Source organism: Aotus nancymaae, unplaced genomic scaffold (genome assembly GCF_030222135.1).
Source record: "Aotus nancymaae isolate 86718 unplaced genomic scaffold, 86718_ANA_hifiasm-v0.15.2.pri h1tg000036l, whole genome shotgun sequence".
Taxonomy (NCBI): domain Eukaryota; kingdom Metazoa; phylum Chordata; class Mammalia; order Primates; family Aotidae; genus Aotus; species Aotus nancymaae.
Genome location: NW_026988450.1, coordinates 52,816,254 through 52,834,332, shown reverse-complemented (window position 1 = coordinate 52,834,332; position 18,079 = coordinate 52,816,254). Strand labels below are relative to the sequence as shown.

The following is an 18,079-nucleotide window of genomic DNA, read 5'->3' as shown; positions in this document are numbered from 1 at the left end:
TAATTTTTGTGTATACTGTGAGGTCAGGTCTAAATTAACTATTTTATACGCGGATATTCAATTGTTCCAGCATTATTAGAAAAAAAAGCCCTATTTTCCCCCATTGAATTGCTTTGGTTCCTTTGTTGAGAATCAATTGATCATGAATATAATTTCTAAATTCTAAATTAGGTTCCATTTATCTATAGATCTATTATTATGCCAGTATTACACCATTGCAATTACTGTAGCTGTACAATAAATATGGAAATGAGGAAATATACATCTTCAAGATTTGTTTTGGCTGTTCTGGATCTTATATATTTGCATATAAAGGTTAGAATCAGCTTATTAATTTCAGCAAAATATCCTGCTTAGATTTTGATAGAAATTGGGTTTAATCTGTAGACTAATTTGGACAACAGCTACCATCTTAATAATGCTGGGTCTTCCAATTGATGCATGTGAAATACATCTCCATTTATTTATATTTTTTTCATTTCTCTGAACAATGTTTTGTGATTTTTTTTTTTTTAGTGTAGAAGTTTGCACTTACTTTGTAAAATTTAATTCATTCATTTTTTGGGGTTTTCTTTTGGGGGGTCTTTTTTGAGATGGAGTCTCACTCTGTCACCTAGGCTGGAGTGCAGTGGCATGATTTCAGCTCACTGTAACCTCTGCCTTCCAAGTTCAAGTGATTATCCTGTCTCAGCCTCCCAAGTAGCTGTGATTACAGGTGCCAGCCACCACACTCAGTTAACTTTTGTACTTTTAGTAGAGATGGGGTTTCACCATTTGAATTCTTTCACCAAAAGAATTCAATACTCATTCATAATTAAAAAATAAAAGTGAATAGGCATAGAAGAGAACATAATAGGCCTGGACGAGAACCCTCCACAAAGTAGGCACAGAAGAGAACCTTCTTAACATGATAAAGACCACTTATGAACACCTTTTAGATGACAAACCATATTTAATGGTAATGAATGCTTTCCTTCTAATATTGATAACCTGAAAAGGCTTGTCTCAACTCCTGACTTGAAGTGATCTGCCTAGCTCAACCTCCTAAAGTGCTGGGATTATAGGCATGAGCCACTGAGCCAGGTCAAAAATGTTTTCTTAATTTCCTTCTCAAAATGTTAATGTATAGATTCTTGAATATTGTTCATGTTTCTTAGGACCTTGCTGTCTTTGTTTATTAGTTCTAGTAGTTTTTGTGTGGGGTCTTTTTTTTTTTTTTTTTTTTTTTTTTTTTTTTTTAGAGAGAGAGAGAATAGGAAGGAGGAAAAAGGAAGAGAAAGAGAGAGAGAGAATGGGGAGGAGGGAGAAGGAAAAGAAAGAGGGAGAGAGAATGGGAGTATTGCTTTCTTGCCCAGGCTAGAATGCAATTTAGTAATGGGTATTGAAAACCTCTTTTATACTGATAATTATACTTAATGATGTAGTCAGGAAGGAATAAGGGAAGAAGATAACAAACAGCCAACCAATATTTAATTTAAACCTATGAAATGCTATGCGATTACTGAGGAGTGATTTACTTCCAATTATATAGTCACCTTTGGAATAGGTGTGAGGTGGTAATGTATGTTTTGTGTATTTGAAGTGGAGAGTTCTATAAATGTTTATTAAGTTTACTTGTTCCGGGTCTGAGTTCAAGTTCTGAATATCCTTGTTAATTTTCTATCTCGTTGATCTATAGAATCGTTAGCTCTTCTTGTTGCATTGATCCTTTTGCCATTATGTAATGTCATTCCTCGCCTCTTTTGATCTTTGTTGCTTTAAAGTCTACTTTATCAGAGGCGAGAATTGCATCTCCTGCTTTTTGTTTATTAGTTTATTTTTACTCTCTGTTTGATTGGTAAACCTTCCTCCTTCTCTCTGAGTCTTTGTGTATTGTTGCATGTAAGAGGGGCCCGGATGCAGCATACCGATGGGTTTTGGCTTTTTATCCAATTAAAATATATATTAAGTTTAATACTGGCATTTGATGCTAGCTGGCTGTTTTGCCCATTAGTTGATGTAAATTTTTTATTGTGTTTAAGTTCTTTGCTTTTTGATATATTTTTGGAAAGGCTGATATTGGTTGTTCCTTTATATGTATAGTGCTTCTTTCAGAAGCTCTTGTAAAGCAGGCCTGGTGGTGGTGAACTCTCTAAGTACTTGTTTGTTCGCAAAAGATTTAATTTTTCCTTCGCTCATAAAGCTTAGTTTGGCTGGATAGGAAATTCTGGGTTGAAAGTTCTTTTCTTTAAGGATGTTAAATATTGGTCCCCACTCTTTTCTGGCTTGTAGGGTTTCTGCTGAGAGATCTGCTGTAAGTCTGATAGGTTTCCCTTTATGGGTAACCTGACCTTTCTCTCTGGCTGCCCTTGGTATTTTCTCCTTCATTTCAACCCTAATAAATCTGGCGATTATGTGCCTTGGGGTTGGTCTTCTTGAAGAATATCTTTGTGGTGTTCTCTGTATTACCTGGAGTTGAATATTACCCTGCCTTGCCAGGTTGGGAAGATTTTCCTGAATGATATCCTGAAGAGTATTTTCCAACTTGGATTCATTCTCTTCATCACATTCAGGTACACCTATCAAACGTAAATTAGGTCTTTTCACATAGTCCCATATTTCCTGGAGACTTTGCTCATTCCTTTTCATCCTTTTTTCTGCATTCTTGTCTTCTCGTTTCATTTCACTGAGCTGGTCCTCGACTTCTGATATCCTTCCTTCTGCTTGATCAATTCGACTGTTTAAACTTGTGCATGCTTCGCGAAGTTCTCATGTTGTGTTTTTCAGCTCCATCAATTCACTTATATTCTTCTCTAAATTGTCCATTCTCGTTAACATTTCGTCAAACCTTTTTTCAAGGTTCTTAGTTTCTTTGCATTGGGTTAGAACAAGTTCTTTTAATTCACAGAAGTTTCTTATCACCCACGTTTTGAAACCTGCTTCTGTTATTGGAACACACGTGTAATCTATTAAGCCTTGTTCCGTTACTGATGAGGAATTGCAATCCCCTGTAGAGGGAGAGGCATTCTGATTTTGAGTATTCTCTACCTTTTTACGCTGGTTTCTTCCCTTCATTATATATTTGTCTGTCTGTCATCTTTATAATTACCGACTTTCTAACTGGGTCTCTGACGTCCAACTTGTTGATTCCCTGCGCCGAAATCTGAGCAATCCACTGAGCCGGCCAAAACAGCAGTGTTAAGATTGATGGTGCTTTTCTGCCCGGGAATCTCCGGACTCTGCACCAAGAACTGGCGTGCTAAGGCACCAGCAAAACCGCCACGCCGGCCACAAGAGTCGCCCTGGTGACCCGTGGAGCTCCTCCACTGGGAATCTCCTGGTCCGTGAGCAACTAATATTCGTCTGAAAGTGTGGCGTCCTCTCGTTCTTTGCGCTTTCACTGGGAGGTACGTGCCCAAGCTGTTAATCATCAGCCATCTTGGATCTCTCTCCCTGTGTGGGGTCTTTAGAATTTTCTACATATAGAATCATGTCAACTGTGAATAAAGGCAGTTTCTCTTCTTCCTCACCATTCTGAATGCCTTTTATGTATTTTTCTTTCCTGACTGTCCTAACTAGAATCTCCAGTGTACTGCTGAATAGAGTGAAAGAAGAGACATCCTTTCCTAGTTATCAATATTAGAGGGAAAGCATTCATTACCATTAAATATGGTTTCCCATCTAAAGGGTGTTCATAGGTGTCTTTATCATGTTAAGAAAGTTTTCTTCTATGCCTACTTTGTGGAGGGTTCTCTTGTAGCCTACTATGTTCTCTTCTATGCCGATTTCACTTTTTTTGTGGTGTGAATGAGCACTGAATCCTGCCAAAGCTTTTTCTTCATATTTTCATATATTCATGTGAAATAAACATATGAAATATATGTTTTTGTTCTTTTTTCTATTGATATATTGATTTAATTAATTGGTTTTTAGATAATGAACCAACTCTACATTACTGGGACAAATCCCTGTTGGTTATGGTATATAATCTTTTTTATATACTGTTGGATTTCATTTATTAATAATTTGTTGAAGACGTCTATGTGTATGTTCATGAAGAATATTTGCCTGTAGTTTTCTTTTCTTGTGATGTGTTCGTCTGACTTTGGCATGAGGAAAATACTGCCTTATAGAATGAATTGGTGGGTGTTCCCTTCTCTTTCTTATCAGGGAATTTGAGAAACATTAGTGTTATTTCTCTTAGGTTTAATAAAATTAAAGAGTGAAGCCTAGACTTTTCTTTTTTCGAAGATTTTTCATTATTAATTCATTAATTCAATTTCTTTACTTACAGATTTATTCAGATTTGCAACTTTTTATGGGTCAGTTTCTCTAATTTGTGGCTCTCCAGGAATTCATCTATGTCATCCATGTTGTTTACCATTTTGGCACAGAGTTGTTCATTGTATTCCAGTGTAATTCCCCAAATGGGAATCACATACTTTTAATGACAACTGTTCATCTATATATGATACATACTTAAAAATAAACACAATTATTTATCTGCTAGATGAAGAAAAAGGCTTAAGGAGGTTCTTGTCATCAATGAAGTTTATAAAATATTAGTATATTTATTCATATCCTGACTTGTACCTTCTATTATGATTAATATATCCTATTAGCCTAATTAGCCAAACATAATGTTGTTTTTAGCTTTCTATCTATTCTTAAATATTATTTCCTAGTTTTTGTTCCTTTTTTTATGTGTATGTACATGTTTTTACTTATCTTCAGGTTTACACATCATTAATACATTATTTATTAGAGGTTAGCTGACGTGTCAAGACAGGCATGGTAAAACTTGGTACCATTATATTGCCCATGGATAAATTTAATACTACTACTAAGTACCAGAAAGATCATTTGGGGACGTAAAAATATTAAAAGTTACAAGATAAATTTTAATAACTACATGAAAATCCATGTCACATACAGCTAACCAGTACTCTGATCTTATTATTTCTCACATCCACTATTCCTAATTAGCCAGGGGAAAAAATGAAAAACATTGGTAGATTTAAGCATTTCAGGTATTGAGAGTCCTCAAATCTACTAGTTATTTCAATAAGAACTGAAGAAAAGGCCAACCCCAAAAGAAAATGAAATGCTGGCTAGTGTTAGCAACCTATAAACTTTAAGAATCAGTATGTAATAAATTACATTAGGTTACTACATATATTAATAATCATCATGTGGTAATCCATCACCCTACACTGTAATTTAGAGAGAATATACTGAATAGATACAATAGTCACAAAGAATAGAATTAGTTCACATACAATTCATTGTAACATGATTATTACAACAAAGGATGTTGTAATGGCATTTGAAAATAGAAGTGGGTGAGTATTTACTGTGTGGGGAGGCTGAAAGAAGTTAATGCTGTACAATTAGTGTTCAGTTAATGCCATCCAAAGGTACAATACAGTATTAAGTGTAAATAAAATTCCAGTAAAGAGAGGTTATTTTAAAAAGGAGTGAAGAGAGGTCTCTAGGCTTTCCTATGACTCCTAAGTATACCACAAGATCAATCCTTAGCTCTAATTCTCTAATAATCAAGCAGCCTTCTAATATATATAACATATTCTTCAATTCAGCAGAAGGGTATGATCTATATAGATGAAACTCATTTGTTAAATTGCCAGCTATACTTCCCATGATTAATAAATGCCATGGCATTTGTGCTTATAAATTGATACTTCTAAAATTTGGTTAATTTAATCAATCCTGCAGAACTTGACAAAAATTTTACTAAAACTGGAGTATGCTGCCTCCATAAAAATATAACTACCCCATGAATACTATGCAAAACAGTATGCATACACCTTAGTATCCAATAATAGATTCATTAGAAAAATAATGATCTGAGATTTAGGGGCAAAGAGCCTAAAATGTCATCTTTCAATCTGAAAAATATTTCTGAGTTTATTCTAAGCATTTCTGTAACAATGTAATTCTATTTCATATTTCAGGCTGTATAATCCAGGGAAAAATGTACATGATGACAATGATAACAATAATAATAACATCAGTTTATATTCTTAAGACTAATTAATTCTTTTAACTACCCTGTAATGCAGGTATTACTATTTCCGTTTTATTAAAGAAGAAACTGAGGAATAGAGAGATGATCTGCCACAAGACATACAGTTCTGAAGTGTAAGAATTAATATTTAAACTCAGAGTAGTCTGAAGTTAAAGTTCACACTTTCATCCACTATGCTATACTTGGTATACTTCATATTCATAAAATATCTAGAATAATAAAGGAGGAAATAATAATTTTGTGTATATAGCTCTGTGACTAAACTCATATTAGCTATTTTATTCTTATATTTAGGATTCTAAGCACTAAGATTTAAATGCAAATGTGCTTATTCAGTGTCATATCATCCAAAATACAAATATAAAGGTTTTTAACATTGTGATAGGTGAATATTATGGGTACAACCTTATTTTAGTAGTAATAGCTATGGAAACATGAACAAACTCCTATTAATACCCACAATGATATCTTCCAGTTCTGTATCATATATATTACTCAAGATTAGGAAAATTCAATAAAAATATGAAAAATTTTACTAAAACTTACTTTGTAACCTCCTTGTTGGGCTCTCTCCATGGAGCTGTCTTCGTGGCATATATGGAGAAGGGTGGGGAAGTGGCAATGAAGAGATATCATGCGTCTGAAGTTTGTACCAATGTGGCTCATCATCTAATAATGCTGTTTCTAGTTCAATTAAAATCTACAAACCCAAGAGACAAAGGATGGTTATAATATACCAATAATAAAGAAATTATGTTAAATGGTCCTATAACTTTTATACTAATAATTATAATAGTAATGCTGCTATATAAAAAGCAAGGTCATTTAGATGTTGCAAAATTGTCAATATGTTTTTGACAATACATTTTGTAAATTCTTAGTGACTTAATAGTTTTAAATATCTAAGACATTTATTTTCTTGACCCTTGACTACCCACTACTAGAGGCTATTAAATTTACCATTACAAAAATAACACTTTTCATTATAAATGAATAATAATAACTAATATTTGTATATCATTTTAGAAGTTAAAAAGCATTTTTATTTAGCATCAACCTAAATGCCCATCAGTGATAGACTGGAGAAAATTATGGTACATATACACCATGGAATACTATGCAGCCATAAAAAAGAACAAGATCATGCCCTTCACAGGGATATGGATGGAGCTGGAGGCCATTATCCTTAACAAACTAATGCAGGAACAGAAAACCAAATACTGCACATTCTCACTTTTAAGTGAGATGAGAACACACGGACCCACAGTGGCAAATAACACATACTGGGGCCTATTGGAGAGTAGAGGGTGGGAGGAGGAAGTGGATCAGGAAAAATACTAATTGGTACTAGGCGTAATACCTGGGTAATGAAATAATCTGCACAACTAACAACTGCACAATAAACATGACATGTGCAGAAATGCACATGTATCCCTGAACTTAAAATGAAAGTTAAAAAAAATTAACTTTTACAAGAACTCTTAAATGGGAAGAGAAAAACAAATTTGAAGTCCTTATTGTGTTATAAGGATGTGCCTATTATTTGTCATAATTATTAAAAAACTACTAGCTTTGTCTTATTGTTTAATTTTCATAAACAAAAATACCAAGGCTAACAAAGGTTAAAAGAACTTATCTAAGGGAACACCAGCTTGTAAATGAAAGAGGTGTAATCTGAATCAGCATGTCTTATTTAAAATTCTATATTTACCACACCACCTGTTAAAGATTTAAAACAAGAAAAGAAAAAAACAAGAATGGATTTTAAACATGAACCATATTATAAATTTTATTACAGGAATATTTTTAAAATTTACCCAAAATATCAGTCTGTAGAAATTAACATCTTTTTTCTTTTGGATGTTGTGCAAGTATGACAGTGTTTGTGGTTGTGTTTACAAGAACTGCCACATAAAGATAAATTACTATTTACCTAAGGGAGGTAAAGAAGCAACACAGCCAAGTTAATATTCCATTTTTTCTTTTTTATTTTTGAGACAGGGTTTTGCTCTGTCACCCAGCCCGGAGTGCAGGGGTGCAATCATAGTTAACTGCAGCCTCAAACACCTGGGGTAAGGCAATTCTCCCATCTCAGCCTCCTGAGTAGCTAGGACTACTGTATATACCATGATGCCTGGCTAATAACTTTTTTGGTTTTTTTATACATGGGGGTCTTGCTGTGTTACCAGGCTGGTCTTGAACTCCTGGTCTTAAGCTATCCTCCTGTCTCAGCTTCCCAAAGACTTGGTATTACAAGTGTAAGCCACCATGCCTAGACTTATTTCACTCTTCCTAAATTTTCCCTAGCCATTTTCAAAATTATAGGTACTATGTTCCAAAGAATTACAAACACACAATACAACACACTTATTTAATCTTCATATTAACCCTGAGTTGCATACTAGTATTATTCCCACTTGGCTGAAGAAAAATCTGATGCAAGGATGGGTTAAATAACTTGTTCAAAGACACAAGGCTAAGAAGTGGTAGTGCCAGGAATATAAACCCAGGCAGCGAGCTCCAGAGTATCTGCTCCTAACAACTGTGTGACCCTTCTTCCCAAGGGCCATAGAAGGGTTTTTAGTTTTATCGTTCTTTGGTTCCTTAGCTGACAACACTCACTTCAATATTTCTATAGATTGTTGTTTTTCCGATGAGATTACCACTTAATTTACTCAGAAAAACCAATTTTGGCTGTGTTCCCATCCAAATCTCATCTTGAATTTTAACTTCCATAATATCTTTGTGTTATGGGAGAGACCCAGTGGGAAGTAATTGAAGAATGAGGGTGGGTCTTTCTCATGCTGTTCTCCTCATATGAGTAAGTCTCATGAGATCCGATGATTTTATAAAGAGGAGTTCTCCTCTTTATAAAAGAGCTCTCTCTCTTTGTCTGCTGCCATCCATGTAAGACATAACTTGCTTCTCCTTGCCTTCTACCACGATTGTGAGGTCTCTCCAGCCATGTGGAACTGTAACTCTTTTTCTTCCCAGTCTCGAGTATGTCTTTACCAGCAGCATGAAAACGAACTAATACAGTAAATTGGTACTAGTAGAGTGGGATACTGCTGAAAAGATATCTGAAAATGTGTAAGCAACTTTGGAACTGGGTAACAGGCAGGGGTTGGAACACTCTGGAGGGCTCAAAAGAAGACAGGAAAATAAGGGAAAGTTTGGAACTTCCTAAAAACTTGTTGAATGGCTTTGCCCAAAATGCTGATAGCTATATGGACAATAAAGTCCAGGCTGAGGTGGTCTCATATGGAAAGGAGGAGTTTTTTGGGAACTGGAGCAACAGTGATTCTTGTTATGCTATGGCAAAGAGACCGGTGGCATCTTGCCCCTGCCCTAGAGATTTGCGGAGGGAGACAAATCTCAATTTGTCTCAATTTAAACTTGAGGGAGAGGATTTAGGATATCTCGTAAAACAAATGTTGAAGCAGCAAAGCAGCCAAGAGGTGACTTGGGTTCTGTTAAAGGCATTTGTTTTATTTATTTATTTATTTATTTATTTATCTATCTATTTATTTATTTAGAGATGAAGTCTCACTCTGTCACCAGGCTGGAGCACAGAGGCACGATCTTGGTTCACTGCAACCTCTGCCTCCTGGGTTCAAGTGATTCTCCTGCCTCAGCTTCCTGAGTAGCTGGGACTACAGGTGTGCTCCACCATGCCCAGTTAATTTTTCTATTTTTAGTAGAGACAGGGTTTCACCATGTTGGCCAGGATGGTCTTGATCTCTTGACCTTGTGATCCACCCACCTTGGCCTCCTGAAGTGTTGGGATTATAGGCATTAGCTACCGCACTGAGCCAGCATTCAGTTTTATAAGGGAAGCAGAGCATAAAAGTTTGGAAAACTTGCAGCCTGACAATGTGAAAGAAAAAAAATCCCATTTTCTGAGGAGAAATTCAAGTCAGCTGCAGAAATTTGCATAAGTGGCTTGCTCCTCCTTGCCTTCCTCCATGATTGTAAGGCCTCCCTAACCATGTGAAACTCTAAGTACGTTAAACCTCTTTTTCTTCCCAGCCTTTGATATATCTTTATCTGCAGTGTAAAAATGAACTAATATACCAACCACACTGAAAAAGACTGAAAGTGAATTGCATGCTAATAGCTGGATAATTTCTTCCCATCTTTCTCCTCTCTAATAATTCTCTACATTACAGCTGGAAATATTTTTCTCAAGTATAATCCAACCATTTTCTTTTTAAAGAGAATATGAGACTATGCAAAATGATGAGACCCCATCCCTACAAAAAAAAAAAAAAATTAGCTAGGCGTGGTGGTAGGTGCCTATAGTCCCAGCTACTTGGGAAGCTGAGGCAGAAGAATTACTTGAGCCCAGGAGTTGAGGCAGCAGTGAGCTATAACTATGCCACTGTGACAAAGCGAGACTCCACAGAGTTGGGAAACAGAGAATTGGTGATTGGTCATTGGTTCCCATTATCCACCAGATAACTCCAAATTTGTTTATATATTAAGAGACATGCTCTGGTCTCAGTTTAAGCCTCAAACTTCATTTCTTACCACATTCCCTTCCAATTTCAATGCAGTTGACCAAGATCTTCTCATACCTCATGTCTTCTTATTCCCTCTGCAGGAATTTCACTCCCCTTGAATTTGCAAAATTCCTCTCTCGGTGAAGACTTCCTTTGACCACCTGCCCTAATGTGTACAGCAATTATGTATTCCTATTGCATTTTCCCCTTCATAGCAATTGGGATGCTATAGTCTAATTGCTATTCATGTGTCTGTATCACCAGTGAATTGTAAATTCCTTGAAGTAGGTAACATTCCTTGTTTACCTTTGAAGGATCTGTTACATTGTAGGGCTTGAAAATAATCCATAAACAAATGGTTTAACCTCTTATTAGTGGTATAGTCTGTTCAGTAAACTACCAAGATATACACATCACTATAAAACAAGGAATATATTTGTGAAATACCAACCTTTTATCATTCAACACAGAGTTCTAAAATAAGAACAAACATGTAAAAATTGTCAGAATATGTAGAACCACTGTTTTCTATAGTATCAAGTTTTGTCCCAAAGCAGCAGCTGAAATTTATTCCATTAAAGAAACTGTGCCTACTTTTGGATATTCTATATATATAATTGTACTGAAGTAATCAGGATAACATGAATAGTGTAAACTTTAAAACAACTCCAGATACCTCGCCTAAGAATTCACTTTCTTCCTCTCGAACTCGAGCTTGATCCCAAAGGGTAATCTCTAGCATCCGTTCCCGAAATTCTCTTCGGTGGACTGGAGAATAAATAAATGTTTGGTTCCATTTGGGTTCCAATGTTTTCTTTACTGTTTTAGTTCTTCTCTTGTTTTTATCACTATGGAAAAAACAACAAATTATAAACTTACATAGAATTATAAGTTTTGTCCTAAAATTTATTGATGTAAAATTTCTCTGCAGACAAGACCATGAATTTATCATACATTACAAATGTTATAATCTTTAAAATTATGAAAAATTTAAGCTACATACTATATCACATTTTACAGGTATGACAATAATAGCAATGTTTCAATAAATCTTAAATTTTTTCAATAACAGATTATTGAAAACTTAATCTTTCTCAAAATCTAAATAAAACCAGACTTGAGAATCTTGACTCTATAATTTTTTAACATATTGCCCTATGGAAAACTTTCTAATGATAATTAACCAGTAACATTATATATACTACTCACTTAAATTATAGAAGTTTCACTGTACAAAAAAGTTGAGTAATTGTGATATTCACAATTTCTTATCTATAAAGTTCTAGCTAATGACCAATTATAATCTGTATTTATAAAGGTATTTTTTTAAATACAAGAAATTCAGATTTGTTTATTTGACATATATTTGGTGCTTTAAAACATTGTAAATTTATTTCTATGTGAGGTAGTCACCATAACGTGGGATGAAAATGCAAGATAGCCATCCCAATAAATGGGATTGCTAGCTGAGAGGTTTCCATGTTCTTTGTGGTTGTATATCTCTGTACGTGTATTACCATACGGTTGTGTTGGGAAATATACTAAAACAGAAATTTAAAATAATAAAATAAAAATTTTTAAACATTCAAATATTTCTTTCTGAACATGAAGGATTATCCTATACATCGCCTAGGGTACATCCAACCTATGTGAAGATCACTACTCTTGCTTATTAGGATCACTGGCTGGATAGGAATAAAATTTCCTGGAAAATACAATTTAAGCTACCTAAGGAATCTATTTAAAATGACAGACAAGCTCCAATTAGAATAGTATCAACGGCTACACAAATTATCTTAGCACAACACAGTTCTAAGAGTTTTGAGAAATAGGGAGGAGAGAGAACAAAGAAGGTGTATGACTGTCTCTGAAATTGGAAAGTTACGCAACTTCTTCTCATTGGAATTTCAATGTTTAATATAGATTTTACTTGAATAATGAAGAGGTATTGTATGTTTCCAGAGCACACATATATAATGTGGCAGAAAGCTGCCTTTAAATACATTAATTGATAATGAATTTTGTTAATACACATGGAAAAGATAACATGTAATGTAGCTTTATTAACCATGAAGGCATTGGCAGAAAAACGACATTGCAAACCCATGTAGGAGATTTTATCACCATACATGGAAAGAAGTAATAATGTGTATGGGAATAAATTATCTGAAACAAGGATTGTGATGTATGATCTTTTTCTCCCTCCCTTCTTTTAAAGCTTTAACAAATATTTATTCAACATCTACTCATATTTCATTGATGAATAATGAATATTGAGACCCTGTCAAGAGATAAAGTTCCTTCCACAAAGGCCAGGATGAAAGTATTTAACAGAAGCTTTACTATCTAATTCAAGAATAGTTTATATCAAAATCTGAAAGGAAAAAGAAAAGGAGTAAGTCATGAACTACCTCTTAAGAACAGAAAAAAGCTCTCAGATAAAGAATGACAATTTGGCTGGGCGCCTTGGCTCATGCTTGTAATCATAGCACCTTGGGAGGCCAAGGCGGGTGGATCACGAGGTCAGGAGTATGAGACCAGCCTGACCAACATGGTGAAACCCCGTTTCTACTAAAAATACAAAAATTAGCCGGGTGTGGTGGCACACACCTGCAATCCCAGCTACCCGAGAGGCTGAGGCAGGAGAATTGCTTGAACCCAGGAGGCGGAGGTTGCAGTGAGCCCAGATCATGCCATTGCACTCCAGCCTAGGTGACACAATGAGACTCCATCTCAAAAACAAAACAAAACAAAAACAGAATGACAATTTTAGACAAGATTTCTATATTGAATCGGAAGAGGACTAGACAATCTCTGAAGTTCCTTATAAACCTAACATATATGATTGCAATTTAATAAGGCAATGTAGTATGTACCCAAGCACCAATTCATAAAAAGAACCATGAAAAATAACCTTATCTTCATCAAGTTAAAAAAAATGTTTTACTTTCTCTATAAGTATAAATAAAGCCCTCAGAATCAAAGCATGCTGCATAAGTCAAACACTGAAAAGGTGCTAAAATATTTAAAAACTAAGATCAATAAGCATGTTATACAGATTATTTTAAAATAAAAGCCTAATTATAATAAAATAAATAATTGATCTTTAAATGAATCATCAAATTGCTGAAAAGGTAGTTAACTTTTTATAAAAAATAAAATCCAACCTAATTCTTTTTTAAAAATTTATTTTCATGTTACTAGGACTTTGATTTCCATTTAATTTAGTAACAGCATGAAAACACTTGATGTTTTTACTTAAAATTAGAAGAAGAAATATATTTTAACTGGTAACCAACTTTGCTTCAAGATATAAAAAAGAGTATAGGCCAGGCGCAGTGGCTCATGCCTGTAATCCCAGCACTTTGGGAGGCCAAGACAGGTGGATCATGAGGTCAGGAGATTGAGACCATCCTGGCCAACATGGTGAAACCCCATCTCTACTAAAATACAAAAAAATAGCCAGGTGTGGTGGCATGCACCTGCAGTCCCAGCTACTCAGGAGGCTGAGGTAGGAGAATCACTGGAACCCAGGCAGCAGAGGTTGCAGTGAGCCAAGATCGTGCCACTGCACTTCAGCTGGGCGACACAGCAAGACTCTGTCTCCAAAAAAAAAAAAAAAAAAAGAATATAAAATAAGCCTAGTTATTTTTTAGAGTACACAGTACATTATCTAGAGAATAATTTTCAAATGGCTTAACTGACATTCTAGACTAGATTTCTACTATGCAGTCTCCCTTGCCCCTCTAAAAAGTCTCATCAATAAAAACACATCAGTTGTTTTCTGTTTACTTGTTCAAGTTTTTCCTTCAGAAAAATTGTCAAGAAAAATTAAATAATTTATAACAAAAGCACGAATAATCCTTTATTAATGAGTAAAAACTTGTGTCAACCACAAATAAAATATTGTTGAGATGACAATGTTACTTTCTGAGTTAGGCAGATAATTTTTTTCACTATTACAGATGAAAGCTTGACACAACCTAATCAATAAAGTAAGCTATAAAATTTATGTAAAGAATCTTCAAAGTCCTGATAATTAACAAGGAGCTCGGCTGAGAAATAATCAGAGAAGGAAACATTCAAATGCCTCTCACATTCCTTGGTGTTGAGAAAAGAGAAAAAACACTACATCTGGAATATAAAGGTCTGGTTAAGATGAGCTTCCTTTTTATCTTTCACTTTTTGTTTTTTCTTTTTGAGACAGAGTCTTGCTCTGTCACGCAGGCTGGACTGCAATGGCGTGTGCGATCTCAGCTCACTGCAACCTCTGCCTTCCTGGTTAAAGCAATTCTCCTATCTCAGCCTCCCGAGTTAGCTGGGATTACAGGCACCTGCTACCACACCTAGCTAATTTTTTATGTTTTTAGCAGAGATGGTGTTTCACCATGTTGGTCAGGCTGGTCTCAATCTCCTGACCTCAGGTGATCCACCCACCTCGGCCTCCCAGAGTGCTGAGATTACAGGTACAAGCCACTGCGACAGCCACAGAGATAGGGTCATGTTATGGTGGTCAGGCTGGTCTTGAACTCCTCACCTCAAGTGATCTTGTGATTACAGGTATGAGCCACTGCACCCAGCCTAGAAGAGCTTCCCTTTTAGCACTATCTGCTCAGGAAGAGGGGTTACATAAAAATAAAACTAAGCAAAAATAGTCACGAAAGAAATTGAGTAACTTGCAAAACTTTAATTGCCTTAAAAATGTGTTTCCCTTCAAAGTTTTGAGTAAGTAGAAACTTAAATAATGTGCACAAAAGTACAGATGATTATGGCTGTCCTCTTCCCTTACAGTTCCACATGTATCTCAAAGACAACCCAAATTGTTAAAAACAGCTATCTTAATCAAACTTTATAAGATAAAATTATATAGCAAATAGTTTCTCATAACTTTAGATGTTGTGGCATCTTGATGTATCCTGAGGAATCTGATATACAACTTTGACTTCAAAATATGTATCAAATAAAATGCAAAGCCTTTATTAATTGTCTATTCTATTGTCCTTTTCTTTGCTGATATTGTTGTCAGGTGACACTGGCACCCAACTCAACCTTGATCACTTTCTACTTGAACTAAATAACAAAATCAATCAGAATCCAAAAGTGTATAAACATGTTTAAGATCACATCTGTGCCAATCCACTTCCAACCTGAGAAAAAATAACCAGATCTTGAGAGCACTCTGCCTTGGGAGGCAGGGATGCAGACAGATAGTTGGGGAAAGGTAATTGGTATCATTCCTTATTTCTTTTTTCATTATGCCTATTGAATGGTCTCTTTTATTTTTTATATGCCTGAAATTCAGAGTGATTAGTTTTTTTTTTGTTTGCTTTTTTGTTTTTTTGGATAAAATATTTCTCCAATCCTAATTTCTCCATTTAAACCAGGGTAGAACAAAAGGAAAAAAAAAATTAAAGGTAGAACAACACCATTTTTATTGACTAGAATAGATACAAAACAAATAATGCTTGAAGAAAGTGATTCTAGGCCTCGTAGTAATTAAGTTTTCTTGACGATATGAGGTGACGAATACAAAACATACTTGTTAAATTTATAGAATAGAGAGAAATAATACCATGTTAAGGGGAGGTAGAAATTGTAGAGAAATAGGAATACTATTTCGTAGTATTTATAGCTTTTTGACTAATAAAGCTAGTATTTTAGACTAAAAATTTTAGTATTTTAGCTTTTTGACTCTACAATTTGTATTAAAAATTTGATTTTTGGAAGCATAATCTTTAAGGATTTTGAAAAATGAACACATATACAAGAAATAATACACACATGCCTAAAATTAATATTCAAAATCACATATACAATGTTTAAGTTTTTAAAATCCAAAATATTTACTGTCGCTATTTTGATTCCTAAGAACCACCACATTTATGTTAAACTTCACATATGATACCAATAAATGATATAGAATTGAAATACCCATTGCTATTAACATTTTCTCATTTATTTTCCAGAACATTTATTTTTGTTTTATATCCTTACCTTCTGTCTGGAAGAAAGTAGATTTTAACATAAGGATTCCTAGGCCTCCCATCTTCCCTGGAAGGGAGATCCTTTGCTCCCAAAATTGTAACTATTAATTGGTGACCAACCTTGTCAAACCATAGTTTTATCTGAAAACCAAATATATTCATTTATCAATTCAAACATTTATTACACAAACACAATGTTTACTTTTCCAATCTTCACCCCATTCTCTTAGAGCAACATTAGCACAGAATATAAATTTTACTTAGTAAATTGTGGCTAGTTAAAATAAAAGGATATACTATAATAACTTCAATGAATAAAAGAATGATTCAGATATTTCAGTTTGACTGATAAAGCATGTGGACTTTTTATTATCTTAATCTGCACATAATTACATTATCATAATTAAGGACTTTATATACAATGACTACTCTGTATCTTTACTTATGCAAGAATCATCAGTTCATTTTGGTTCCCCTATGATACCGAATTCAGAATAAGTGCTCAAAATGAACTGAGCAGATAGTATCCTGTTTATATAACATTCATAGGGAATTTTCTTTTCTTTTCTTTTCTTTTCTTTTCTTTTTTTTTGAGACGGAGTTTAGCTCTTGTTACCCAGGCTGGAGTGCAATGGCGCGATCTTGACTCACCACAACTTCCGCCTCCTGGGTTCAGGCAATTCTCCTGCCTCAGCCTCCTGAGTAGCTGGGATTACAGGCACGCACCACCATGCCTAGCTAATTTTTTGTATTTTTAGTAGAGATGGGGTTTCACCATGTTGACCAGGATGGTCTCGATCTGTTGACCTCGTGATCCACCCGCCTCGGCCTCCCAAAGTGCTGGGATTACAGGCGTGAGCCACCACGCCCGGCCCATAGGGAATTTTCAAGTAAATGTTTTATGTTATTTCACAGTTAAAAACATTTAAAATATTATAAGCAAAAGGGATTTACTAGTAGCTTTAGTCAATAGATTCTTTCATTTGGAACTTGAAACGATAATGAATTCATCTTTAAAAATTGTCCTTATTCAGACAGAAAGTCTCATTCTTTTGTGAAGCCGGTGAATAACATCCTTAGAGTAATAAAAGTACATTTTATTTTTCGAGATAAGAAAATGAGAATAATTTCTCTGTGCCATAATTAGGGAAGGGAACTTCACATCCAGCTGCTGAATTCACTTGATTTAACAGTTATCACCTCCCACACACATACCTCACACCTGCACACCTAGCTAGCTGATTCTACTACGTCAAGATCTATGATAACTATGGTTCTGATCCACATCTTGGCCCAGAACTCAGCACATCTCTAATCACTGTATTGAAACTGAAATGGAACCAGAAATTTGGAACTTGAAAATAATAGGTAAAAATCAGTGCTGGTTATACATGAAACACTGGCAGTTCAGTTCCAATTCCAACATGGCTTTGTTGAGTCCCTCACTTCATATCCTAGGGAATGAGACACTGAGTTACTTTTGAGTCAGAAAAGGTAAACTGACAGCCCAAAAAAGTATACAAAATTATTTATATCATTTTTTCTTTGCCAAATGGAATCAACCCTTT

At 34.9% G+C, this 18,079-nt stretch overlaps 1 protein-coding gene across 50 annotated transcripts in view; it reads right to left on the bottom strand.

The window, feature by feature from the left end:
- Positions 1 to 18,079, bottom strand: part of RIMS2 (regulating synaptic membrane exocytosis 2) — a 698,117-nt gene that overhangs the window by 302,777 nt on the left and 377,261 nt on the right. For all 50 annotated transcript variants that reach the window (XM_064384488.1, XM_064384526.1, XM_064384505.1 and 47 more), the window contains 3 exons: positions 16,522 to 16,652; positions 11,204 to 11,375; positions 6,572 to 6,725 (listed from right to left, as the gene is read on the bottom strand). In XM_064384488.1, the coding sequence (XP_064240558.1) occupies positions 6,572 to 6,725; positions 11,204 to 11,375; positions 16,522 to 16,652 (457 nt within the window). The remainder of the gene's footprint in view (positions 1 to 6,571; positions 6,726 to 11,203; positions 11,376 to 16,521; positions 16,653 to 18,079) is intronic.